At 38.6% G+C, this 27,452-nt stretch overlaps 2 protein-coding genes across 8 annotated transcripts in view; one reads left to right on the forward strand and one right to left on the reverse strand.

Annotated features, from left to right (window-relative positions):
* Nucleotides 1-13,641, forward strand: part of RICTOR (RPTOR independent companion of MTOR complex 2) — a 73,784-nt gene extending 60,143 nt beyond the window's left edge. The window contains exons 31-38 of one of the 3 annotated variants that reach the window (XM_041396001.1): nt 201-1,230; nt 4,754-4,931; nt 6,208-6,292; nt 7,531-7,764; nt 8,792-8,944; nt 9,624-9,747; nt 10,567-10,705; nt 10,880-13,641. In XM_041396001.1, the coding sequence (XP_041251935.1) occupies nt 201-1,230; nt 4,754-4,931; nt 6,208-6,292; nt 7,531-7,764; nt 8,792-8,944; nt 9,624-9,747; nt 10,567-10,705; nt 10,880-10,954 (2,018 nt within the window). In that variant the 3' untranslated portion in view covers nt 10,955-13,641. Of the gene's footprint in view, nt 1-200; nt 1,231-4,753; nt 4,932-6,207; nt 6,293-7,530; nt 7,765-8,791; nt 8,945-9,623; nt 9,748-10,566; nt 10,706-10,879 lie in introns of those variants that run through there. The other 2 variants (XM_041396002.1, XM_041396003.1) reach the window with 2 other exon arrangements.
* A 2,228-nt stretch (nt 13,642-15,869) lies between these two features.
* The window catches only part of LOC121331528 (oncostatin-M-specific receptor subunit beta-like), a 31,909-nt gene continuing 20,326 nt past the window's right edge, over nt 15,870-27,452 (reverse strand). For all 5 annotated transcript variants that reach the window (XM_041396036.1, XM_041396035.1, XM_041396037.1 and 2 more), the window contains 9 exons: nt 27,150-27,226; nt 26,516-26,738; nt 25,801-25,983; nt 24,509-24,610; nt 23,893-24,072; nt 22,068-22,232; nt 20,458-20,536; nt 20,106-20,178; nt 15,870-19,120 (listed from right to left, as the gene is read on the reverse strand). In XM_041396036.1, the coding sequence (XP_041251970.1) occupies nt 18,614-19,120; nt 20,106-20,178; nt 20,458-20,536; nt 22,068-22,232; nt 23,893-24,072; nt 24,509-24,610; nt 25,801-25,983; nt 26,516-26,738; nt 27,150-27,226 (1,589 nt within the window). In that variant the 3' untranslated portion in view covers nt 15,870-18,613. The remainder of the gene's footprint in view (nt 19,121-20,105; nt 20,179-20,457; nt 20,537-22,067; nt 22,233-23,892; nt 24,073-24,508; nt 24,611-25,800; nt 25,984-26,515; nt 26,739-27,149; nt 27,227-27,452) is intronic.

Here is a 27,452-nt window from a genome sequence, read left to right on the forward strand (position 1 = left end):
CAGGGAAATCTTCAGGTCAGTTACTCCTCAAAATAGCTAATTTGCATGAAGTTCTGCAGAAAAAAAAAGAGGAATTAAAGTTCCAGTAAATTGCAGAGATTCTCACTTGGGCTTCTGTAGAATGGCTTCCTATTTTGCAACATGGTTTGTAGACCTGGAAGAAATTCCTATTTTTGTGACAAAGTCTTGTATAATTTCAGGTATGTTCATCATGGAGGATGACCGTTTTGGTAGTACTTCCACCAGTACTTTCTTCCTAGATATTACTGAAGATGCAGAACAAATATTTTATGATAGACCTGGACCTTCAAAGGACAAAGACCGTAGTCCCTTTCCTTTTTTTTCTTCTAGTAGACTTGTGAAAAATCGCATTCTAAACTCTCTTACTCTACCTAATAAAAAACACAGAAGTAGCAGTGATCCAAAAGGAGGAAAGCTGACATCATCTGACAGTAAATCAGGTCTGAGGCGAAATCGTACAGTAACAGAACCTAGTGGTAGCATAGACTTTCCTGCTGGGGAAGAATTGAACCCTGCTTTCAGAGTTCCAAAAATCCAGACTTTACGATTAGAAACTTCTTTTGTTGGAAGTAAACATGCGGAAGATACTGATTGTACTCAGAGTATCGGAGAAAATGATCTGAAGCTGCCAAAAGGTCTTGGAAATGAAATTCATCGGGAAAACACAAGCAAAGAAAGGCTAATTGGAGATGGTACTACACAAACGCATTTTAAGAGTCGTAGCTTAAGTTTTAATACAGATACCACAACAAGCGGCATAAGTTCAATGAGCTCTAGCCCTTCAAGGGAGACTGTAGGTGTAGACACTACAAATGTAGATACTGACTGTGGAAGTTTGAGTACTGTCGTAAGCGCAAAGACAGTTAAACCAAGTCACTGTTCAACACCACAGTCTAACCACCTGCCTCTCTCAAAGTCCAACTCTGTATCCCTGGTTCCACCAGGGTCTTCTCATACCCTTCCCAGAAGAGCCCAGTCTCTTAAAGCTCCTTCTCTTGCTACGATAAAAAGTCTTGCTGACTATAACTTCAGCTACACAAGTTCTCGAGATGCGTTTGGCTATGCTACACTAAAACGCCTGCAGCAGCAGAGGATGCATCCCTCACTGTCTCACTCAGAAGCCCTGGCATCTCCAGCAAAGGATGTGCTGTTTACTGACACTATCACCATGAAGTCTGGCAGCCTGGATTCTCGACTAACCCCAAGCCGGTAAGAAATTATTCTGAACTCATTTCTTACTTCAGTGCTGTACGAACAACTTAAGTGTCTTCCTGATATTTTTTTTATCTGCACCTTAAAAGGACAGTTGATGCAAGGTGATTTATAACTTCACTGAAAGCAGTACTGATAATAAGTGAAAAACAGAAGGATAATTCTCCACTTTGTAAGTGCTGTCAGAGAAGCCCAGCTTTCATAGCTGTGCTCAACCTCTTACAATGCTGTTGGTGACAAAGGAAAACGTTTTCCTTTTATCACATAATCTTCCTGTTTTAACTTTTATAATATAAAAAATGCAGTTGCACTGCTAACATTATTAAAGTTGCAAACACACCGAATTGCCCATGAAGTCAGAGGTACATTTCGGAAGAGAATTTTCTCGATGTCACTTTGGGGAGGTTTTAGGACAGAGTCTCCTGCCAATATGCTATATCTGTGTTCACTGCAGCACTGAGGCCAGTGATGAGATACTGGTACCACTGATAGGAATGTCAGTTTGGCTTCTTAGCTACAGCAGATCAAAGATTTTACTCATAGCATTTATTTTTAGATGGCAGTGTCACCTCTTTATTTTTGAGCAATATTAGATGTTCTGAAGACTAATTAGATAGTTACATAAGATGTCTAGCTCTTGACATTGACACTGTTCCCAGCTGCAACAGTCACTGCTTAATAACCTTCCCTTAAAAGCTCTTGTACTAAATTTTCCCTTCACATAATCTTTTAGCTAGTGATTGGATTTTCACATTACTGTTGAGATGGAAAACACACTTTTTATCTCTGTTCTTGCCTTATCATTTCTCAATTGAGAGAAGGGGGAGATGCTACCGGTACATGAGTCATCTGCTTACTGTGGAAAAAGCGAATGCTCAGTCCTTGAGCTGCCCTCCTCATACCCAGTTGAGTGTATATGTCCTGATTAAAATAAACATCCATTTGTGTTTATATTTTCACATCATTTGAAAACATGCCGTGAAAGATGCCTTTATTCAAGTAAGTTAGAGCTAGACTGAGTATGCTGGTAAGATTAAGGATGATTTAGTAGTTACACTGCACTATCCTGGAAATAGAAGTGCCATTCCTAGCTATGTCACTGGCATCCTGTGTGAGTGCAGGAACGAGTGTGTGTCATTTCAGTGGTAGAACAGGTTCTGTAATGGCTGTAAGTAATGTTTTACCATTCCTTGCAGTCATGCCCTTGATGTGCAGAGCAGCCTTGCTGCAGTGGATTTTGATCCTGCACACAATGTCATTCTGACTATTCCTGGTGCTTAGCTGTTCATGTTCTCTTGTGTCAGTGGATAGAGTCAAGGATTTGAGCTGACCTGCTTAACACAGAACTGAAATGTCTGGAGTGCTTGTATCTCTGAGAAGGTTAAATAATTGCAGACATGCATACTCAAAAAGAGATTCAGATTGTGTTATTTGCTAATATAATTCATGGAAAAGACTACAGTGAAACTAGTACACATGTTTTTCTTGGTGGTTATGTTATGTCCCCAATGAAAAATTATGGTCCTTACAATTTCAGATTATATATTTATGAATAAATTTCAGAGTATGTTTACTGGTCCAGTTAAAACTGTCCTTAGCTGCTTTTTAAAAATAAACTAAAAGAAAAATTCTGTCCTTTTTAGCTGCCAAATCAATTTTTCTGTCAGTCTTCTGAAAAGTTTAATTTACAGTTTATTGAGAGATTCGTGTGTTAGTAGCAGCTAACAGTCATAGATTTACTTTTGGAATGTTTTTAGTTCTTTTTATTCAGAAGGTTAAAAAGCCTTTTTCTTTGCTACATAAATTTTGTGAGGATAAATTTCCCACCTTTCTCTTTAATTTCCCACCTTTCTCTTTAAAGACCAGCTAGAAATACTAATGTGCATATTTTGGATCCTGATATTGGCTCTCACACCATCCCCTGAAGACATTCTGTCATGACAACTTGGTGCTGTTTATCACTGCTAATATCAGTAGTTAGTAACTTAGTTAGTAGTTTATCACTACTTATCTGTTAGTTTTTCTAGAAAAAGCAGGGACAAACATTTGGGATTAATACTTCTATCTTAAATTTATGTTGAGAGTAATTGTACAATGTTTTATTACTAAGTATTTAATGCAGTTGGTAACTTTTTGAGTTTCATGATTACACAATTATTTAGGCTGGAAAAGTCCCTTAAGATTGAGTCCAGCTATTAACACAACACACTCAAGTGCTCCACTAAACCATGTCCTTAAGTGCCACATCTACACGTTTTTTAAATGTCTTCAGGGATGGTGACTCAACTACTTCCCTGGACAGACTGTTCCAGTGCTTGACAACCCTTTCAGTGAAGAAGTTTTTCTTAATATCCAATGTAAACCTCCTCTGGCACAATGTGAGGTCTTTCCCCTATTTTTTTAAGTATGGCTTGACTTCTTTTGTGAGTTCACTGCTATTGTCACTAGCATTGGTCAGAATTACCAAGAAGAAAACTGTTGATATTCTCTCAGCTGTATTTTGTGCATTTCCATTGCATAATAATTTCTTGAACCTTCCGTGGTCAAACTTTGATAATTTAATTTTATCTCAATAGAAATCCCATCTGTAGGGATAAGAGGACACTTTATTGCCCAAATAAAAAATGGATAGAAGACTTCCTCCAATGCAAAAAGTCAAAAAAATCCAATGCTCACTTTACCCTCCTGTGTGTAATAATTTGCAATAAAAATTCACTGTTCCTGAGGTCTATATTAGGAAACTTTAGTCCACTGCATATAGGCCATCTACATAGATTGGTTATCAGAAAACATTTTTAGGTTTTTCTGTTTGATGAAAAAGAACATGACAGATGGCCAAATGTGAAATTTCCATCATCAGGGCTCTGGTCAGCACTGAGGTCTTGTTCTCCAGCCTCCTCTCTGCTGTCTGATTTTTCTGTCCTATTACTGTCTTTGTTCTTCAAGCTATTTGTCACAGTCAGCTCCACTCACTATGCAGGTTTAAGTTTGTTCTTTATGCAGTCATGTTCAGCAAGTACTTCCTGTGTGCTTGGCTGACCCTACTGGGTGGCTCCTTTGGAGTATGGGAGAGAAACTGTTCCTTGTGTATATCACTGGTAGGCTCAAGGTGTGCCTTTGCAGGGATGTGCCAGCTCGGCTCAGAGTTTGTGAACATCTGGGAAATACATGTTCAGTGCATAGGTACATTTCAAAATTAGGTAGTTAGGAGTATAGAAACCCAAATCTTTACTGGCTGTAAATATTCAAAGCTAGAATGTTGATGAAAATGCATGGTTTGCAGGATGGGCAGGAGTTCCTGTACCAAGAATTTTAAAGGAATTCCCAGGACCTGCCAAACCATGCAAGACAATATGAGGCAGAAAAAGCAATGAGCCTATACCTGTAATTTGTCCTAACAAGCTCTGAGATCTGCAGCGGGAGGATGAGGATGGTCTTTGTGTCAACAGTCCTTTTTACTTTTAATGTGCCAGAATGAGAGAGTAACTGCAATTGTGATTTATTTGTTTCAATGTTACAGGTTCATGAAAGCTTTAAGTTATGCTTCATTGGATAAAGAAGATTTATTAAGTCCCATTAACCAAAACACACTTCAGCGTTCCTCATCTGTTCGCTCCATGGTTTCTAACGCTACTTACGGTAGCTCTGATGATTACATTGGCCTTGCTCTCCCAGTGGATATCAATGAAATATTTCAGGTATGTATGTGTTAACTGATTTGGTTCATTTGCATTTTCATGCAAGGCAGTCAGCTGTTGCCTTTTCATCAGAAGAGATTAAATCCAGAGAAACAAGGAAAAATTGTTGTGGTACTCTAAAGAAATACGTTTTGGAGAGCTAGAGTTTCTTTTCTAACTGTTCTCACTTGTTTACACAAGATCACTAGGTTAAAGGCAAATAATGGCAAAGACTATGTTAGAGGAGTGTTAAACAGTGGTTTTGCTGCCAAATTTGCTGTCATAAGGTTTTTAGTTGACATCTGGCTTTTATACTAAAATTAGCATAGTCTGTGCACATTCGTTAATTCTGTTTTAGCCAACCAATAATTGACATGTTCATCAGCCACCTACTAATTATGTGCCTAATCACACAGTTAAAACCCTGCTACCATGCTCTGAATTAAATAATAGATTATTTTTATATATATCATTATCGTATTAAATTATATTGTCTTAACTTTGAAAATACATATATTTAGATTAGAAGAGTTTATTTTCAGTGTCTCAGAAAATCCCTTCCTCTTTCTACTTGGTAGAAACACATCCCTGTTTAACAAACTGATGCATCATAGGGTTTAATATTCTGTTAATTATCAAAACCAGGACATGGTCTATGTCAAAGGTAAAAGTGGTCTGCCTTATCTTTATTTTACCTAATCTTTGCCTTTCAAATCTAAATAAACTTCTTACTAACCTCAAAAAATTGCTAAACACAGAGCAAAGTCATGTTAAATCATGTATCTGCTTCTGTTTTTCCTTTGTGAAATGATTACTTTTTCTTTCTCCTTCACAGTCTTCGTGGCATATTTGTTACCTCATTTCATCTCTCTCAGCTCTCTTTGTAGTTGAGACATGCCTCAGCTCTACATCCTACAGGCAGCATTTTAGATGTCCTGGTTGCTTTTGTACTTCATTCCCAAGATCTCCAGTGGTGTAGCATGATCACGGACAGATTATGAATGGTCACTGTGGGTCACTGGTTTCCTTACAGCCTGTCACCACCATTTTAACATTTGCTAACTCTTCATGAGCCTTTGTCAATCAATGTTCATTCACAGATGTATATTTTTCTCATTTGGCTTTTCTTTAGTACTCAGGAGCTCATTCTTAATTTCTTCCTCTAATGATGCATTTTTCCAGAATTAAAGAAAAGCAAGATTTAATTTCCTCATAAAGTGTTTGGGTTTTTTTTTTTTTTTTTTCTTGTGTTTGATTATCACCTCTGGTAATTTTAATTTTCACTTGGGTGTTCCAGGTAAAGGAAACCCCATATTTCCAGAAGAAAACCACACCTCCATTTGATGAGCATGGATCTAGGGTCTTTACATCTGATGCAGGAGGTACTGGTTGTATTCTCCTGTAGCTTTCTGTTGTTTATTGGTGTATTGGGTGGGTTGTTGAATTATTTGTTAATTTTTCTTTACATAAAACATCACTTTAGCTATTAAGCTTTGAGGACTATGTTTTGAAATCAGGCTAGTAGGCCATTAATTCCCTGTTTTATTTAGTTTGAGCCAATATGTTGCTTCAAAGTTTGGTCCTGCTCTAAAAAAATGAAGGAGGAAAGCCTGCATATCTCTGATAATGTGAACTAATGCTGTTCAAAGTCTGGTAGTGATGCTGTATTACAGGAAGTAACAAAATTTAAGCTTAGAAAATAGTGAACTATTTCTCTTGGATTACAAGATCGTTTATAGGAACTTATTATGGTATTAGATGTGTATTTCAGAAAGTAAATTGTCTTTCTGTGATGTGTCCATGACGATTGATCAGTGAAGGTTATGGGACAAGAGAATTGCAAGTGTTCCAATGCTTGGCTTGCTCTGGAATGAACGTCTTGAGAAGTCAGAAGTCTGTAGGGTCTTAGCATGTGTTTTTTCAACTGAAGAAAAGAAGGCTTGACACTGTTTTTTTAATTGTTTATTTGGATAGCTGTTGTCCTACATTTTTTGTGTGTTTTTCCCCCTTTAATATTATACACAAAGTTGATTTTGCTGAATATGTGTCTGTAGTTTGCTAAGTTTTAGTGTAAAGTAACTCTTGTTCAAAACTGTACTTGTTTGTTTTTTCCACCCAGGGAAGAGCATGTCACTAAGTGTCTTCTGCTTGTTTCTGCATTGCTGAGACTAGTTTCTTCCTGTCACGGTCACTAAGTTACAGTTTTTTAAATAGTGTTTGTTTTTGCATTGGTCCATGTGTAATTTCAACATGTGGTATATCATTGTATTAATCTCATTTGACACATGAAAATTGGTAATGTTATTGGTGTTATGTGGGTATTGGTAATGTTGATACCATGTCAGAAATACCACTTACCTTCTCACAGTGTGTGTACTTAGAGGTTGAATTCTGTCTTTCACAATGTTTGTTACGTATAATGAGTTGGAACTAAAACTTTGTCTCTTTCTCAGATGCTAACAATCTTGGAAGCTTAACCACTCAAAAAAAAAACTCTATAGGTCTTCACATGCACTCCATCCGCAGCCTTAAAAGGCCTGAAAGTGGAAATTAATTGAAAGAGGTAGTGTTGATTACTTGGTTTTGTGGGGGTTTTTTGATAACTGAATCTTATTTACAGGTCTTCCATCAGGTGCAAGTGATGCCGTCAAAAGTCCTTTTCAGATGCTCCGCCAGCAGATCAGTCTCACAGAAATAATGAACACCAGCCGTTCAGATGCCTGTCAGTTCTTAGAAGGCACAGAGGACACTGGGCTCCAGGAGCACACAGATGAGAACTGTCTTTACTGTGTCTGCGTTCAGATTCTGGGTTATCAGCCTAACACCAAAGTGAGCTCTTCCTATAATCGTACAGGTTAGTGTTCCTTGTGGAGAAATGCGATAAAACTGAGTGAACATACTGGCTTTTGTTCATCTTTAAATCATCTGGAAGGGTTTTTGTATAATTGACTGTTGACCTTAAAATTATTTCTCTAATCTCAGTGTGCAACGAGTGGTATTGCTGTGGTCATTTCCAGCTTTCCACTCTTTCGTGTTAATAGGAGTAGGTGTCTGCATGTTTCTTTAGTATTTCTAATAGCATGTCAAAATAAAAAATTTGAAACCTTATTTAGTACTTAAAATGTGTGTTCTGAAAACTGACACTTGCTGTTCAACTATTGAAAAGTCTGACATCAAATCAAGTCTGTGCCATAAAATACAACAGAGGAAATCCATGGAGTCTGTTGAAGCTGAGCTGTAATTTCTGGGATTTAGTAATCTTTTCTCATACTTTGAGATTCAGATGAGATTTGGAGTTATTATTTCTAACCTTCTCTGCAGAGTTTGCAGTTACATGCCTTTTGTCAATTCCTGTGATGGAAAGATAAATCCAGTAGTGGCTACTTTAGTAGGAGCACTCACTGTCTTACAATACTGTTAGACATCTATTAGTAGCAATGTTGGCAAAGGGGGTGATGCACAAATGTGAGGGATGGCTCAGGGAGCTCAGCTGGAGGTTGAGTTCAGTAGCAAGAAGGGTGGCAAATAAAATCCCAGCTATAGTTACAGGTGCACCAGAGCCTGGCTCTTGCCAGAGCCCTTCCTGCACACACCTGTGACAGTTGTGTGAACAAAGAGAAGTCTGCACATGCAAGAGCATCTCTGTTGTGTTACAAAAAATGGAGCATGGATATATCAGTAACAATACTATATTTTAAGATTTAAAAAAAAAAAAAATTAGGAAGAGTTTAATTTGTTCTGAATACACCATGTAGTTCTGAGCTGATTTTATGCATAGTTCTTAGTGCATCTTGCATGTTTGCAATTGTTTAAAAATAATGAAAGCATGTGAGTTAAGGAAAAGTGTGAATGACAGAGGTACAACATCTTGTTTATGTCAGATTTTTCAGACATTCCATATACTGACTGGTGTGGGCAGACCATTCACAATCACTTAGATGTGCATTCCTCCAAATTTTCTGGAATTTCAGGCTGCAGTGATGCAGTATCCCATGGTTCAGCCAGCAGCACCAAGAGTACAGAGCTTGTATTAGGTAAGTCTGAAAACCTTATGATTATTAGAGACTATTACTAATAAAGTATATTTTAGGCATTGTGAAAAAATTATAATTCACTTATGTACACTGCAACAAAGTAATGTCCTTTATTAGACAACAGACAAATCTGAATAAAAACATCATCCATCTCCAGGTGGGAGAATATAGTTCTAAACTCTTCTCCCTCTGCTGTACAGTATTTCTGCAGATTATTCAATACCTGACATGACAAGCAAATTGATTGTCTTTTTTTTCTACAGAAGTTAATTTTAAAAAAAGTCAAAGAATTACTGAATTACTGTAAAGAGAGACTATTATATACTTGTGTATTATATTTTGAATTATGATGGTTTCTTATGAAGTAGTTGGTTTTTTAATTCCCCCCTATCTGATAGAAGCTCATCCAGTTTGAAACATGATTTAGTGGTAACAATACCACTGTAACTTTATCTTGCAGGTTTTTCTTCTAAATGGTAAAAATATTTTTGAAAAGGTTAACTGTTTAAAGTCCTGAAAATAGTGGTGTGCCAAGTTCTAATTTCAACACAAATATTTTGGATAGCTCAGATTATGTGTGTTCATGTGTGTATGGAATGCATAAACAGACTTACAAGATTACAAGATTAGCTCAAAGACGATTCTGTTTAAATCCACACTGTTTTATTTGTTTTTCCAGGAGTAAAGTCAATCCCAGATGACACACCAGTGTGCAGGATACTTCTGCGGAAAGAGGTCTTACGTTTAGTTATCAATTTGAGCAGTTCAGTGGGAACTAAGGGCCATGAAACTGGACTTCTGACGTAAGTTCATGCATTACAGATGCTTTAGCACCACTTAGTCATAAGTATTCTCTTAAGGTCTCAGGGACCATGAATAATCTCAAAAGTTGTCAGGTAGATATGATTGAATGTAAAGTAGGAGCTAAACAAATAATCTTAACATTGTTGCTCTGTGTTTAGTATTTTACTCCTAACTAAATCTTTTAAAATCAGTAATTCAGCTGTAGTGATTACCTAGTGTAGCATGTAGAAACAAATACTTTTTTATTTTTGCTGAATAATAGATAAGTACAATAACAAACCAAAAGTGATTTCTTGAGAAACCCAGCTCTACTTTAAGTGAGAGTACAACTCCTGAAAATAATTTATTTTTAACAAATATTCAAATATAGGAAATAAATCCAGGGACTAAATGTTATAACCTGTAGGTTTCTGGGCTAGTGACATTGGAAACCAACAGCAAAAGAAACAAGAAGTGTATGGTTTAGTTTCAAAAATGCTTATAGTTTTAAAGGATTAGTTTAGTCTTTTTCCATATTTTTATGACTGCTGTACATGTGGATGCCAGACTTTCCAAGTCTGTTATTTTAAGCCTAGACAATCACAGTAATTCTGTACAACTTATAAGTTGTATATTCTGTTTTATCTCATTAGTTTAAATTTTTTCCAGTTTTGTGCAAAGTGATGCTCTCTGCTGTGATTTTCTTACTGTGTCAGTTCTAGGATTTATAATGCCTGTTACTGAAGAATTAATGATGACATACTGAAAAGTTTCGGGGTTTTTTAATACCGTGGAAATCTGTTGAAGACTTACAAATTTTTGTTTATTCTCTTGTTCAGAATTAAGGAGAAGTATCCCCAAGCATTTGATGACATATGCCTTTACTCTGAGGTCTCCTACTTGCTAGCACACTGTACATTTCGACTTCCATCCCGAAGGTTCATTCAGGAGCTATTTCAAGATGTTCAGTTCTTGCAGGTAAGTGGAGGGTGCACATGCACTGAATGCGCCAGAGTGGCTGGCTGGGTGCAGATTCCATGTCCCGAGTAAGAGATGCTTTCAGATAGGTGCATTCTAAAGGAAACCGTTTTGTGATGTCTCCTGAGTAAAGCCTTCAGCAACATTAATACTCCTTCCTTCCTTCCCTTTTAGATGCATGAGGAGGCAGAGGCTATTTTGGCAACGCCGACGCAACAGCCTGTAATCGATGCATCAGCTGAGTCCTGACCTCTGCTCAGGCAGTGCTCTGCATATGGACTTTGAAATGCTCACACAACCTTCCGCTGACTGGATAAAAAGTTTGGAACATCATCTTCGAAACCTTCCAGAAGCTACTGGTACCTGAAGACTGAACTGAAAACATTTTCTTCCTCAACCAATTACTGGCACAGTCATTTGAGCCCTTTGGGGATTTATTAGACATTACCTTAGTTTTAATAATAGTAATTACCAGTATATGCAAGAGCCAAGCACTGAACACCTCCACAAGTTTTCATTTCATTTTCTACCATAAACTACGATGAAATAGGACAACTTGCAGAGACATTTTTAATGGACTTCCGATTCTGTTCCAGAGAAGCAGAACGATGCCTTGCTTTTTAAACCCTGGATACCAGGAATCAGAGAGATGGGGGTGCGTTCCACTGCCAGCAATGGGGAGCCATGCTGTAGTTGTGGGCACCAGGGGATTAATGTTAGCCCTTCTCTGTTGATTTTTGTACTGTTTATAACACTACTTTGGGGATTTGTAACTTCAGACAGAAAGAAATGCCTCTGAATCTGAGGTTTCATTAAGTTATTTTAATATTGCTATAGTTCTAAGACATTTTGTTAGCAGTATCTTCAATTCTATTGCATTTACATACATGTATCTTGTCTGAACCAGTTAAGGATTTTCACTACAATTTGATTTTCAAAACAAGTCATTTAAAACTTAAAATGCTGAAATCAGATTGTTTTCCCTGAATACTATGCATGTGTTTGCAGTTTCTACAGTCATGCTCATATAGTACAAATGTGGGTCTTATTCAACTCCAATCCTTTAAAACGCATGATTTGTATCAGATAAGCAAATATTGTATAAACTGAACTTGAAGACATTTAATCATTGCAGATTTTGTGAGGAAACTTAAGTATGAGTGTTTTCCAAGTTCCATAGAAGCAGCTTTTTATAAAAACAAAGGTTTATTTGAATTTTCAATGGATTAGTGATCAAGCATCAGCTAGTACTAATAATTGTAGTGAAAAGCCTTAAGTAACAAATTTTGGAGCAGCTGTACTTATAATTTTGTACTGGTATTTAAGACTTGTTGCAAAAGTTAAATGATACAGTGACTGGTAATGATTGAAGTAGTTGCCTCTATCATGTTACTAGTGCCGTTTCTAAACTAGTAAGTGCAAGCTAAAAAAAAAAAAAAATAGGAATCCCTGTCACTTTTATCATGGATCTAAAGATTCAGAAGCCTTTATATAAAGGTAGTATAAATATATGCAAATGTGTATATACCATAGCATGGCCACCTTTGTTAGAATGCCTGTAATAGAGGGGATTACCCTTTGGTTTTGATATAGGTGAATAATTCAGCTGGACTGTACTAAGTAGAACGTATTTTTATCCATTCACTCCTACCATTTTTTATAATTGTCAGATTAATACTTAAGTGAAATTTATCCTGATGCTCATATCTCTGTTCTTACTAGCTATGCTACTGGAGATTTCAATAAGTAGTCCTGTGAACAGTAACACACAGTTCCTAGTGAAATGTAGAATTTATTTGTTCTTATTGGAAATTTCATGATGTCACATAAGCACTGCTTTGCAGCTATCTATCACTTCACTGAATTCTTAGGTGCACTGCATACCACCAGGTTCTGGTAAAGCAGACTGCAAGTTGCTGCTCATAGTCAAATTTAGTTCCTAGGATTATCTTTTCATGAGTTCCCACTGAAAGGAGCAAAAAGAAACTGATTGAACTCTTCTATGGTCATTGACATAAATAATACATCTGTGTGGCAAGACATGTTTGAAATGTTTAGAAAACACACCACACCAGTAACTATTGGACTTCTGGTCATGAGAAATAAATGCTTCTGTAAAACCAAAATGTCAATCACAGTAGACCAAATAGTGGTATAAACTCCAAAGGAAAATAATGTAGTTTTCCCACAAATGGGGATAGCATATGTTATACAGTAGTTTCAAACACTACCTCAGTTAGGCTAGAGTAGAAGAGATTTGTTTTAATAACTAAATGGGGTTACATCAAACAACTCCATGTTATTTTTCTGCAGTTAAGGCAAAATAAACAAGTTTTATCACCTGTATTTAAAAAACCCACCTCTCTTCATTTCTTAAGTTTAACCCATAGCACTTAACGCAGAAAGCATCATAGGAAGGCCTCTGATTATAGAAAGGTAAGCAAATATACTTTTGAAAGAATCTCCATCCTGAAATGCTCATGTGTTCTGAATAATGCGCTTGTGTGGGGATCCATGGCAACAGAAACTTGACATAAAAAATTATGGCTGCAAATTTAGTTATAAAGCGTGATTTTTCTTCTGAAAGTGTATGAGTGTCAGTAGATTTCAACAAGTATGCATCAAGTTTAAGTCTGTATTGTACATAACATACATTTCTAGAAAATTAATTTACACACTGACATTAAGCTCACATTGATGTTTCACTTTAATTGGCAGATGAAGGGGATACTGTTTTTGAAGGAAATTTATATTGGCTTAGTTATAAACTGTGAATTTCTAATTTTATAGTTCTCTTTTTTTTTTAATGTCCCTTTCAAAGTCCTTATTTTGAGGTTTTGTTTGTATCATGAGAAGCTTCGAAGGAAAGCTGTAGTAAATAATGATTGTGCTTACATTAGCCCTAATAAAAAATCTCTTCCACTTCTCCTAGGGAAGCTGACAGACCACCCACTTTTTATATTTCCAGTCTGAGTGATTGGTGATTATGCTCAATAAACAGTAATGTGTGTAGCATTCACTTACACTGTATACAAATGCAGTTCAGTTGCTGTGGCAAAGAAAACTGCTCAGGAGCTCAGCTTGCTCACACACAGCTCAGAGGGGGGAGCTGCTCCAGGAAGGAGAGGCTGCTTGTGGAACCAGTCACAATTAGCATCAGCTGCCCGATTTCTCTTGGTCTGCTCTTACAGCAGGGGAAAGGGGGCCCTTTCCAAAGAGCAGAGAGCTCACTGACCCGCACCCAGGCCCCTCCGCAAGGGCCCGGTGCTCTCCACCGGGGGAAGGAGGACAGGGCTGGGGGCTGAGTGTCTCTTTTTGGAGTAGGAGAACTTTTCACCTCTCTGAAATTGAGAAATGCAGAACGCTCCCAGCTGTTGCGGACATCATTTGGAGCTGGAGATGATCAGGCTTTGGAGTTCCCAACTCCTATGTGGGGCCCCTGGCATATTGTGCTTGAAACAGTTGCTTTTCCTCATCTGACAGCTCTTACTTGACTGATGTCTGACAAACGTACCTTAAAGGCGCACTCTTTGCGGGGTGGTGGTGGCTTTTCCCCAGGTGGAGTCCTAAACAGCTCACTAGTTTCAGGCACAGTGGCTCAGCACACTGAGGTTAGCTGCCCGTATACGCATTTATAAGGCAGCTGTGAGACTCCTGCTTGTCTCTCTGATTTCACTTTGAAACATACATAGTGGTCTGGAAAGAGAGTTGTGGTTAGCAGTGAGACTGAATGCAAAACCAAAGTGCCTCTCCTAGGTGTCCAGATGGTAAGGTAGCTGTTCAGGAGAAAGACACTAACCAAAACCTGATGAGGGATGGAAGAGTTGCTCCTTTGTAGTCTGTGCCTTGGACTTGGTCTTTGGCAGTCTGGAAGCTGGCAAAGCTTGTAAGCGAGCGTGAGCTGAGGTGCAGCCGTTGCAGCGGCGGAATTCTCACCGCTCCCCTCCCCGCAGTCCTGCTCTGAGCTGCTCTGGAGCCACCTGAAAGCAGGTCCGGCAACTTTTTTTTTTAAGTCACCCTTCTATTACTGTGTCCTTATGAAAGGTATGCAATGTGAGAGCAAAATCTTACAACTGCAAAAGGCTTTTGAGGATATGCTGGAAACCATGTTTTTATTTTTCTGGAGGTCTCCAGTCTCTTTGGTTTTTGTTTAAGTCACAATAGTTCCCTGGATAGTTTTGTTTTAAGCAGATTTATAGTCATTAAGGAATGAGGATTTTCTTTGGGTTGTTTTTGTAGCGTAGATAGACAGCAATGCCACAGCATGCGGAAATTGCACATTTTGCTTGAGTTGCTTATTAAAATACACTTTTGTTTGCAAAATGTAATTTATGCCAAAAAAATGTAATGTTTTGCCACTGAATAGGCACAAGATGCACAAGATGCTATGTCTAAAGGGGAAAAAGGCTTTACACTTTGTAAATCTAATTGAAAAAATTGTTCCAATACTGGGCTGTCAGCATCCCTAAAACTGCATTACAAGACATTGTAATGCAACCTAAATTAATCATTCTGATCTGAGGGAAGGGATCAAGAAAAATCTCAATACTTATTCTCCCTGTCCTGTATGGTCATTTTTTTGTTTAGTAATACGCTGCTACATATTTGGAGGTTCTAGTGTTTGTAGGTCACTGAACAGACATTGAAATCTGATTTATATTGTATACCTGTAACATAGAAAGAAAAAGTATTTATATATTTTACGTAAGAATATTGCATTGAGCTGTGTATAATTTAAACAGAGGCTTGTCCCAGAATCGTATTGCCCACCTTGATTTTTTTCATGTTTTGCTTTTTTCTTTTTCTTTCTCTCTCTTTTTTTTTTTTTTTTTTTTTTTTTTTTTTTTTTTTTTTTTTTTTTTTTTTTTTTTTTTTTTTTTTTTTTTTTTTTGTATACTGTGTACAGTTCATGTCAATGAGCATTAAAGGCCTCCTGAAGCGTAGTCTTATCAAAGGGATGCATTGTTAATAAAATTTACTTAAACTTCTTGTAGTTGTTCTGGTCTCCTATGTATGTCTCAGCATTAGAAAGGGATTGGAATTTAATTCATATTTGCAAATTACTAGTTAACTAGAACGATCAGAAGCTTCCCGAATAAAATTTTTTGGAAAAAAAAATGACATTAGTGCTTTATAAGACACAGATACTCTAATAGTTCACACAGTAGTTTTATTTCAAAAATTTTAACATACTGAGAATGATGTTGAATTTGTTGTTTTAAGTATTAGCATTTCAACAACAGCTGTGAAAGTTGCATTATGAACCAAAAAAAAGAGAGGATTACAGTTTTGAACTCATTCAACCATTAATGCAAGACAGGTGTTTTAATACATAAAAATTATACACACTTCTCCACATATGCCAAAATACTTCTCTAATCTTCAGTTGTGGTGCCCAGACTGTGCTCTTTGAGTGGCACAGAGGCATCGTCCTTCCTAGAATCCCCATTTGTGTGCTTTTTATGCACAGGAGGTTTCACAAAGCACCACCCCTCGGAGCCAGGAAGCAGAAGGGTTTATAGGGAAAGAGAAGCCAGCTTCTCCTTCCCTCAGCCATCTGGAATGCGGTCAAGTGTGTCACTGCATCCAGATAATGGAATTTCATCAGAGCAGGAGGATCTCCCTGGGAACAGCCAGGGGATTGAGAGGTGAGACCTCAGCCAGGCCCATGTGTCTCACCCCACCATCAGGAAGGCACAACGGGCTGACCCCACAAAGCCCTTCTTTCACTCCTGGGTGGTACTGCTGCAGCCAGGCCTCAGTGACAGCAGCTTTTTCACAGCTGGGAGTTGTGCCAGGTTGCAGCAGTCGCCCTGGCAGGAGGAACTGCAGCAAGGCCAAAATTTAAAATGCTTTGTATGATACTCTGATTTCTCTGACTGAGATATATATCTGAATTCCTTAGTACATAACTCTTGATTTAGGATACCTTTTCAACATTTTAGAATAAATACACCTTCTTCTGAAATGTACAGCTCAGAAGTTTTGCATTGTGACAAAGCAGCTCCCTTATGTTTATTGGCCTTTTTTCCAGCAGTAAAGCTTTTTAAGCTATACAAGTACATACAATATTTTGAAGCATTCTGGAGAAGCAAATATTCCAAGCCATAAAGATACTGTGGTATCAAGCTTTCAGGTGCATTGTTACTCAAAGAAGAGACTAAGATAAAGGGAGGAAGTTTCCCTGGGATGTATCTGTCAAATCAGCCTTCTCCCTTACCCTCCTTGCTCTCTTGCCCTTCAGCAGAATGTGTTTGCTTACTCAGCTGGCTGGAGGCTGATAGAAAGGAGCATGCTGCAAACTCCACCTCTCAAGTCTGTGAGCCACCTGCACCTGTGCACAGCACACGGATGGACGTGGCACGGTGTGGACTGAACGCCTCCAGCCACATCTGCCCATCTCTGTGTCTGTATCTTTGTACCTCCCCTTTTCCTGGCTGAAGACTTCTCCCTCTTTTTGCAGGCAGTGCTTGTCTCAGCCCAAAGGCTGTGCAAGGTCTTGCTGGTTTTCCTGTTGCAACACAGCTTGTGACATTGCAACAATATCTGTAAGCAACAGTATAAAAACTAGATGTTGTTCAGTATCAGAACTCACTTTGTCTGCAGCTGGCTTGGTTTCTAGAAGTGTGATTAGCTAGTTAAACAAAGGGAAGGCAAGTAACTGCATTTTAGCAAACAAGCTGAACATCAAATTGTCAGACACCCTTCATTTGTTTCACCTTTGAGAATTGCTTATGCTGTGTTCTTAAGTTGAAACCATCTCTTTGTGACAGATTCCAAACAGCATAAGAAGGTAAAACCAAAGGGTTCCTTGTGCACTGAGGTAAATCTGACAAGACTTTCAGCTACAATCCCAGCTCTTCTGCTTCATTACAAATTTACGATTTGTAAATCAAAAATGAAAGGCCGAATTCAGTGCTGTCTACTGTAGGGATTCTGAGTGTTATAATAAGTATTTTTTTGGTTTTGCTTTTTTTAACAAATGCAAAAGTAGTGTTGGGAGATCTAGATGTATGCAGCCTGAATATGATGTCCTTCACAAATGGGATTCATACACCTGTGCTTCTTACCAGCCTGTCTGGTTGGTTGGGGCTTGCTGTGCAAGTACAGGGGTCAGTGCTAAAAGTTCAGTTCATGTGCACCAGCAGAGACCATGCCACGTGGTACCACCTCTGTCCTTCTGCAAAATTAACTCCTTTCTACCTAACTCCCTACATCTCTTCAATGTACAGTTAAGATGACTTTAAAGGGTCTTAAGGCAGAGGGGCCCCAGTAACAAGAAATGGAAGCAAGGGTCTTCCCTATGAAAATCTGTTTTCTGTGCTCTTTCACACATCAAGTATAGTTAGGACACAGGTGAAGTAAAAGGATGATTAGTGGATTTGCATGCTCTTGGCAGCACTCCTGGGAAAGTCAAAGTTCCTTCAGATCTAGGAATGAGCCACACTGTGTAATGCTTCTATAATCCTTACATCTTTGGAGAGAAAGAAAATACAACCCAGCCCCAAAATGACTGGGTAATGCTCCATGCCCAGCAGCACAGTACCCATTGGCTGGAGTGGCCAGGGTACAAGAACACTGCAAATACACTCCTTGAGCAGCACAACCTTCCCCCTTGTTTCATCTGCTCCTCTACTTTATGAATAGTTTAATCTCTGCAAAATAAAGCAGTTCTCTGCATCAGCCTATGACAGATTGCTGTGATGTAACTTGCTGCATAATGCAAGCCACAGACCAGCCTATAAATCTCATCCAATGCCCATAAGTTGTAATGGAACCATAACACACATGATTCCTGCACAAATCAGTACTCAAAACTAGTGCAGGAACAACAGCTTTGCTGTTATTAATGGAAGTCAGGCATCTTGTGAGAGCCCTAATCACAAGAAGTTGTGGCTTTAGAAATTCTCATTTATAGTGTGTAGCCAAATACTGGATGGACTCACTGGAGGACAGAACATCAAAGCCTCCCCCCAGCCAGCACGCATCTGTTTGTGAGATGTATTTCAGACTGTTCTTTCTCTCACCTGTTTCTCTGGTGGTTGAGGCTGCATCCTCATGAAAAATATCTATATAGCATTGTGGCTGGTACAGCACCACTGCCTGATTTGTCTTACCTGCTTCCAGTGTCTCTGGTATTTGGTAGGGGTCAGGTTCAGCCCCAAGTGGAGAAGAGTAAGCAAAATTCTCAAAACAAGTATGAGTTTGAAGTGCAGGTGTGGGTAGAAAGTCCCCTGCTACATTATCACTAGGGTAAATCCAGGAAGAATTGTGACCATCAATCTTATCTTCAGTTGGTGTTGAAGATGATGGGCTCCAGGTAACCGGATGCAATTTGTGAGCTTCAGCATTACTGTCCATGGCTAGCATGTCAGGAAGGCAGTCATTTATCTTCAGCACTTTCTCAGAATCAATCTGCAAGAGAATTATTAAACAAAAAAATTACTCAATGAAACAAAACCAGAGTAAAGAAAAGAAAGTGACCACTTTGAGGAATTCTAATATTCCCACACAATGTTTTTTAGTTTGCACTTTTCAAATAAATTAATTTGAAAGAAAACCTACGTAGAGGATGTTCAATGAATGCTGTATTTTATGTGAAATTTATCAGACTATTTATTTAGAGATTTCTTTTTTAAGTAAACTCACGATGACTGTATTTAAGGAAGGAACCACGTCCCTCTACTCTAAAGACCTTGCCAGGTGTTTGATGTGTGCTGGTTGTAAATTGAGGCACAAGAAACTGTAAGACAGCAGCAGTGGCTGTTAGGTGTAGTTCACTCCTCGCTCTCCTGCTGCTGTTCAGCGAGCACCAGCAGCTCCACCTGTGCCAGGGCAAAGGCTTTGGAGCCCCCTGCACACAGCACAGAAGCAGCACTCCCCAGTTTGAAGGGGCTACAGAAGAAGATTTTGCCAATCCTGCTCTCCCAGCCGGGCCTGGCAGAACCCCCTGCATCCTCCCAGGGCCAGCAAGTGCATGGCCCTGCAGTGTCCTCCTGAGGGCATTGGGGCAGACACAGCTCCCGGGCTGCAGGGCAGTCCAGCATCCTCTGGGCTGCTGAGTTCAGACAGTGCAGGAGTTTGAACACTAACAGTGGAGGAATCACCTGCTGATCAACGGATTTCATTTATTCTCCAGTTGTACATTTTCTTTTTGCAGTAACTGACTGCAATATAACCTGGTCATTGCAGAGTCACATGAATGTCAAAAGGACAGTTTTCCACTAAATGGTAATATTACACTCTGTTAATTTGTGTATAATGATTAAATGTAGTCAACACAAAAACTGACAAGAAGTTAATTTTTAAATGCAGTCAATACAAGAATAATATTTTTTTTTCAAAATCTACTAAGGAAATAATGGACAAATTAAAAACTCTAGATTTTCAGTGATCTTACCTTAAACTCTTTGAATGACAGCACTTTGCTCTTGTTAGGACTAGGTATTACAGGACAGCACCACTCCTTCACCCTGGAAACAGAGACCAAAGCAAATGACATTTTTGTCCTCTTATAAAAGCACACACTACCAGCAGAAGCCACCCACAGATGTGTACAGGCACAGCAGCAGATGACCAGTGTCTCAGAAACACCACAAGCCAAGTATGTAAAGCATCCACACAATCAGACAGCCAAAGGAAGAAATGAACGAGACCTTGCAATGGGCTGGAAGCAGCAAGCTGCAGCAGTGATTTGTGCATTAGATTAGTAATATTCTCTGTCTACAACAGAAACACACATTACAACTTACCACTTCATCTTCCAGTGGCATATAGCTGCTACTAGGGTTGGAACTATCACTAGCAGGAATACAAAGTACAGCATGTTTGCTGTGGAAGAAAAATACTTTAAAATTTTGGGTTTAACTTCTCACATGTTAAAGTCAATATAGTTGAGTTTCTGGGGCAAAAATAACATCAAGTCTGCATGGGATGCCTACCACTAACTCAGCAGTAAAACTGTGTGGTCCATGGTTGCAAGGTAGCTTGGCTGGGAGTTCTGGGATACATCTGTAAACCTTTAGAACTTGATTCCCTTTATCAGAATGGAATTATAACTAGATTGCTTTTTTTCCTTTTTTGCCCTCATATTGGCACCTTAGCTGTAAGAGTAATTTTAAAAAGTAAGGCAATGATAACCTCACTTAAGTATTGTTTCCAGTTTTCTCTCAGACCTGCAGAGAAGACAGATTTTTACTGTGAGACATGAACAACACCTGTACTTCCATTTTGGACTGACCATAGCAAGAAAAACCCTACACAAGTGTTGAAGTTTCCTAGGATTTATGCTGATACTGGGATCACAGTATTTCCTTCTAGCTGGAAGACAGCCTTGGGCTATGCTGTTCACAAACAGTTGAGGCTGCAGGTGGGTTGAGGGGAGCACCAGTTATTGCCTGCTCTCCCTCTGCCTTGTCCAGTGCCCTCATGCCCTACACCAGAGAGTTTGTGTATCCCTACCACAAGCCACAGGAGGGAATGGATGTGCTACATTCTCCTTGTATCTCTTTAGGGTTAATTAAGCCTTTGTTTCTATTCTCTGCTTGGCTGTACAAACATCTGGCTGGTTGATGGGAGCTAGAACTTGTGTGTTAGAAGCAGAACGGTACCTGTGAGGGTGCCATGATGGTCAGACACTGTAGTAGTCAGCCTAAAACATGGAGTCTCCTTGCATAAGCCAATGCTTCCCCCTTTCCCATCCCTTCCCCTTCATCTCCAACTCCAGCAAGTTTTTCAAAACCAGGCATCTCTAGTTTGGATCCTAAGTTTCACAACCATGCTGACTGGTATTTTCAAGGGAAAAAGTTATGGGCAAGTGATTTCCTCTTCTGCTTTGGTGATCAAATCTACCCAGTTAGCAAACTACTGTGCCTACACCAACAACCCTTCTGTACTGACTTATGAAGGAGTGAACTTGGCAACAGTTTTGAAGACCAGTGAGAGTAAGAATCAACCTCAGAAGTTCAAGAGTCCATACAGGAATTACCTGTTTGCACTCAAGTCTGCAGGTTTTTTCCTATATTAGAAAAACAGTTAAATCTAAATATAATTCTTCAATGAGTTCTTACAAACAGGACACACTAGGCATGCAAATGTTCATATATTGAGCTATTTCCCAGAAGGATATAAGACTTAAATAAAGATGTAAATTAGGCTTATTCTAAAGTTTAGAAAAAAATCCTTTCTACTTAGAAGTATCAAAATGCCATGTTGGTACGCTTGTATAATTTCTCAGTTGGATTCTTTCTTAAGTGAATGTTGCATCAAATTAAATGTTTTCCCTTAAGAAAGGAAGATTATTATAACATTTTAAATCATCCCATCCTTCTGCTAGGGGATATTATTCACAGCCAGTACTCACAGTTATATGGTGTATCTATGTATCTGAAGTTAACAATGGGAGTCTCTCCTCCTCCTGTAAATGCTTTAACCACTATTTTGTATTTTGTGTTTGGCATCAGGTGTTTCACGGTGTATCTCTTTTCTTCTGGGTTTTCAATTGTGTATTTACATAGCTCTGATTCATCTAAAGGAAAACAGATCAGATAGAATCACTGGATCACAGAATGTTCTGGGTTAGAAAGGACACTACCAATCATCTAGTTCCACCTCCCCTTCTATGGGCAGGGACACCTTCCACTAGACCAGGTTACTCAGCCCCATCCAGCCTGACCTTGAACACATCCAGACATCCACAGCTTCTCTGGACAACCTCTTCCAGAGTCTCACTACCCTCACAGCAAATCTTCTCCTAATAGCTAAGCTAAACCTACACTCTTTCAGTACAAAGCCATTACCACTTGTCCTATCAGTACAGGCCCTGGGAAGAAGTCTCTCTCCATCTTTTTTATAAGCCCCCTGTTAGGTACTGAAAGGTTGCAATAAGCTGTCCACAAAATATTACAAAACCAGTTAACTGAAATAACAAAACATTTGCAATCCGCCTTCTTTTAGTTTGCACACTTTCTTCCAGGAAGTATGATGCATCCTGACTCACTGCCACTGGGCTGGACTCACATCCCTTCTAACTGGACTGGCCACAGCATTGCCCTCCACTGGCAGACACTTAACAACTTGTTGTCAAAGAACCTTGTTTATTTCAATTTCTTTTTCCTTGAACATTGTACCAGAATGATTTGAGTTTTGCCATTTCTTTTTTTTTTTTTTTTACTAGAATCCTTTAGCCCTTAAGCTTATGTCAATTTATTTGAAGATAATCAAAAGCAAGAAACCTCTGCCTGAAAAAAGAGCTCTTTTGCCTCTCTACTGTGCAACTCCCAAACCCCAGGGAGAAATGGGTTAGCTTATTTCTGCTGTTTTTCAGTCACACCCCTTGTCTGCTACCAGAAGCAGTGAAGCAGAAAATCTTTGATTTAAACTTTTTGAAGTGTAACTGGGATTACTTACAGAATTATGGTACTCATATGGTTAGTTCAGTTCTGACAAGAACTCTTACATAAGCCTCCCTCAGTTCAAACTATACTTTTCATCCTGGCACTAGTCTAATCAGCAGAACACAGGACATGACCCAAGCAGAAGAAGAGGCATGGAAAAAAAAAATTTTCTAATGTGTTGGAAGCATCTGAAAATTATAATAGAGCAAAGTCATCTAGAGCAGTTTTGCATGTAGAACAGAAAGGTCTGAGATAAATTTGTGGCTTTGTGCTATTTCACAGCTCAGTTCTGCTAAAGGAACTCCACTGTAGAGTACACACACAAATACTTTCACTAAAAAAGAACTTACATGGGGAATTTATACAGTGCTCCAATTCTGAAGGAAATAAATTTTATCCCATGTGCTTCTAAAATACCCCAAATCCCAACAAGACTAACATGCCTATGACTTCTACTCAAGAAGACTAAAAATAGATGTTTAGCAACATTCATCCAGAACTCACATCAAACGAGGCAGAACTCCTCCTATAGTACCAAAGTCTTTTCTGGAGCTAAAAAGGAGTCACAGACAACAGGATGTGGGCTGTAAATCACTATAAAGCCAGGAATCACTTTTACCTGCCAGCACCTCAAGCAAACAATGAGGAACCAAAAGCAACAGGTGCTGAAATATAGAGATGGCAGAATGAGGCAGCCAGACTGCCTAATGTGAACTTTCTAAGATGCTGCAATACCAACAAGTCTTCCACCTTATCAGTGGCACAACCTTCTGTAGCAGAGAGCTCAGTTACCTGAAAGAATGTGCTTTTTTGATCCTTTCAAATTGCAGTTCCCTTGTATAGGTGACACATAAACATGGTAGCCTCTTACAAAACCAGGCTCTGACTCATTTGTGAGATAAGAGTCCCAAGACAGTGTTACTGAATCGTAAGTCAAGTCAACTTTTCTCACAATAGGGTCAAGACAAGGAGCTGGAAGAAAGGAAATTCGAGTTAAACTTGCAATTATTCTTCAAGACTGTTTTATCATCTGAAAAATCCATACTCTCATATGGTGTTTATATTTATATCTTTCTTGTATTTAAAAGCTGAACAAAGCCAAAATTTCTCAGAAAAAATGTCAGCTTCACGGAGCCTTCATGCATCCACCTAATACATGAAGCAATAACTGATAATCACAGCTTTGTTTAGCCCTCCTAATAAACATGGGCTCTACCTGGTCACTGCACTAGCCAAATATCCTCCATGTAGGACCTGTACGTTGATATAAAACATTTAAATACCTCCCTAAAGATACAGAAAGAACAAAAAACCTCAAATTTTATCTAGCTGTAGGAGGAGGTAATTATTCTATTTGTGACAGATCAATTTAGCAAATGCACAAACCCCAAATAAGTTGCCAACTTACGCAGCTCCCTGAGATAACCAATCTTCTTTTCCAGCAAGGAGGCTCTATTAGCAACAGATCCATATATGTGGAATTTGTATCTCACTCCTGGGACAAAAGCAGCTAGAAAACAGTTGAACAAAAACAGGCTATGGTTTGTCTTTCAATATTACTTTTCTTTAATTGCTTCCTACCAAGGTCAATAACCTATTAGACACCTTCTCTGAGTGCTATTGTGCTATTAAACCAACTAAAGGAGACAGAGGGCAAACCAATTCTTGGTGTGCATTATGTGAATTAAACACATTTATACTGTCTGAAAAAGAGAACTGGGAGAGAGGTTTATATAATTTTTTCCCATACAGTATTCAAGGTGACATAACAATAAACTCCAAATGCATCAAAAAGAAAGACAATTTCCTTTATGTTTCTGGCAAAGGCAAAGGTTGTGTTTTGGAATATTTGATGCAGACACATATCCAGGTATCAGGCTTCCTTGTTATCCTCACTGACACCCACTCCCATTCACATTAAGCAAGTGCAAACCACTGAAGAATTTGACAATAGTCTTCCCATGTGTTACCACAGTTTCCTTCATTACGTGCAGGTTTCCGTACATTTGTGTGAATTGAGGTGCAGTTCCAAATACTGCAAATTTATGTGTGTTCCATCAAATTTTGTTCAAACTACTTTCATGCCAAAGTGAACTCCCAGCTTGAGAGACATCAGGAAAGCTAAATTCTTGCAGCTGTGGAAGCATATCAGAGCAACTCTGACACAGACAGAAAGGATTTAGGTCTACTGGCCACAAACAGGATAAAAAACATGCAACTGATCCTAAGCAAGGACAGGTGCTGAGACACATCATTTGTGGCCCACTGTCAGCACCAAACCTCTCAGTACACTGTGGGTTTAAATTGTCTGAATCTAAACTTCTGATCCATGTTACAGCTAGGATAGAGCTCCCTTCTGCATCTCTCTTGCTAAATTATTTTAAATTCTTCATTAACCTTACCATCCTCCTTCAAGATGCTGCTATAAACCACTCAGAAGAGGTTTTGTCTAAAATACTGTGTGGACTTTTCTAATATAGTATGCTGCCTTCCAAGACTTAATGGTGCTGGTAAATTTGTGGTGTCTAATTATTTTGGTAGGAAAAACATGATGTTACATGACTTTGAAGAATTACACCTGCACAGCACAGAATTCAATATTCAAAATATTAAAAAAATTATTTGTTTCCTAAATTCAATTAATGCCCACAACTTGAAGGACTGCTGCACAGTCAGAAAGAATATTTGTTTGGCTTTCACCTGAGCTGATCACAGCACTGGAAGTGTTAGGTCCAAATCTCTTCCACTGCAAATCACAAGGCTGCAGCCTGGGGAAGTTACACCAATCAATAATGTAACTGTCATATATACTTCTGGGCTCCCAGGAGATGAAAATGCCATCATCTGTACCATTAACCTGTCCTTCCTTAAGCTCTTCAGTGCCTAGGAATGAACAAAACAGAATCTCTTATTATTGTCCTACATGACACTTCAGACTCATAAATGAAGATCAATGCAGTTCCAATACTAACCAGTTGAAAACAACATAAAAGAGTTGCATTCCTACACTAAATGACATATGGGGTCTTTCACATGCTGAAAGCTGACAGCTCAGAAACCATCCAGCAATTGTTATTACATATTCACAAAAAAATATCAGCTGCAGAAACCTACAGTCACAGAGTCACAAGAGGCTAATCACACTGGCACTGGCAGCACCACCAAGGCACCCAACTGCAGGTCTGAGGCCCCAGTTTTAGGCTAAATGTATTTTGCTCTTTGGAGATACTCTCTGCACATAAGCTTAATAAACATACAGCTGACACCCTGTAGGAAAAAATACAGTTGTAATTTTCATACAGCAGTGGCGTGAGTTAAGAGGTAAGGTTAATTTGCTGCACAAGATGATAAATTATGTCTTCACTCAAAACAGGTAGAGACAAAACTCTAGTAATATAACTGAAAATACTCCTACTGTTATCTGTAGCTCTAGAGATGATCAATACTGAAGGAAGTGAAAAATTAACACTGTTAATTGCCATGATACTGATTCTGTAGGAATGGTTATCAATGAAAATCCTTGTGCTATTGTAGACTGAAGAAATGGATATTCTTTCAGGCTGGGAGCCATCTTCTATTTTTTCCCAGGTTATGTCATATGAAATTATTTTTCCATTTGCTTGAAAATTTGGTGTTTCCTGAGGAAAAAGGTTATGGAGGAAGAGAACAATAACTTAGTAAATTTTGCTGAAAAAATATGAGAGGATCATTCAGAATTTTAAATAACAGGATGTGTTACTTCTGTAAGAATATAAACACTTGTTTCGATATATTCATACATACTGGTAAAAATGGAAATGCAGAAGCCTTGGTCATGGGATCTGTCTTGTTCTAATACTTAGAAAAACAGCATTGTATGTCTGAAATTCCAGGACAGCATACCATCATAGCTACATATGTTCTGAGATATTTTATATACAATATGTTTTAGATTTGTAACAGACATGTTCATACTGAATTGCTATCAGCTGCACACAAATCATGGGAGAAATTTTCAACCCCTTTATGAAGGGTTTTTTATTTTTTTGTTTTCTGTAGAGATGTCTCACCTTCCAGAACAAGGTCACATTTCGTCCCCTGAGAGCTGGTGTAATTTCTCTCCATATGTCCAGTTTCCCTGATGGAGCTACAACAAATATAGCAAAACAATAAAATGAGAATGCTCTGGGTGTGGAAAAGATAGGCAGTTTAACTGCTTCCTCCCATTTGAAGAAATTCCACTCAAAAAACCTCCTTTTTCCCATCACTCCCAGGTCTTGCCCAAACGTTATCCTTTAACATAATTTTCCCTTTGTTCCTTTTTCTGAATTAAAGTCTGCTTAATTTCCCTAAAAATACTTTTTTTGCAGTCA

Source organism: Onychostruthus taczanowskii, unplaced genomic scaffold, assembly GCF_017590055.1.
Source record: "Onychostruthus taczanowskii isolate IOZ18803 unplaced genomic scaffold, ASM1759005v1 scaffold123, whole genome shotgun sequence".
In the NCBI taxonomy this organism is placed as follows: Eukaryota; Metazoa; Chordata; class Aves; order Passeriformes; family Passeridae; genus Onychostruthus; species Onychostruthus taczanowskii.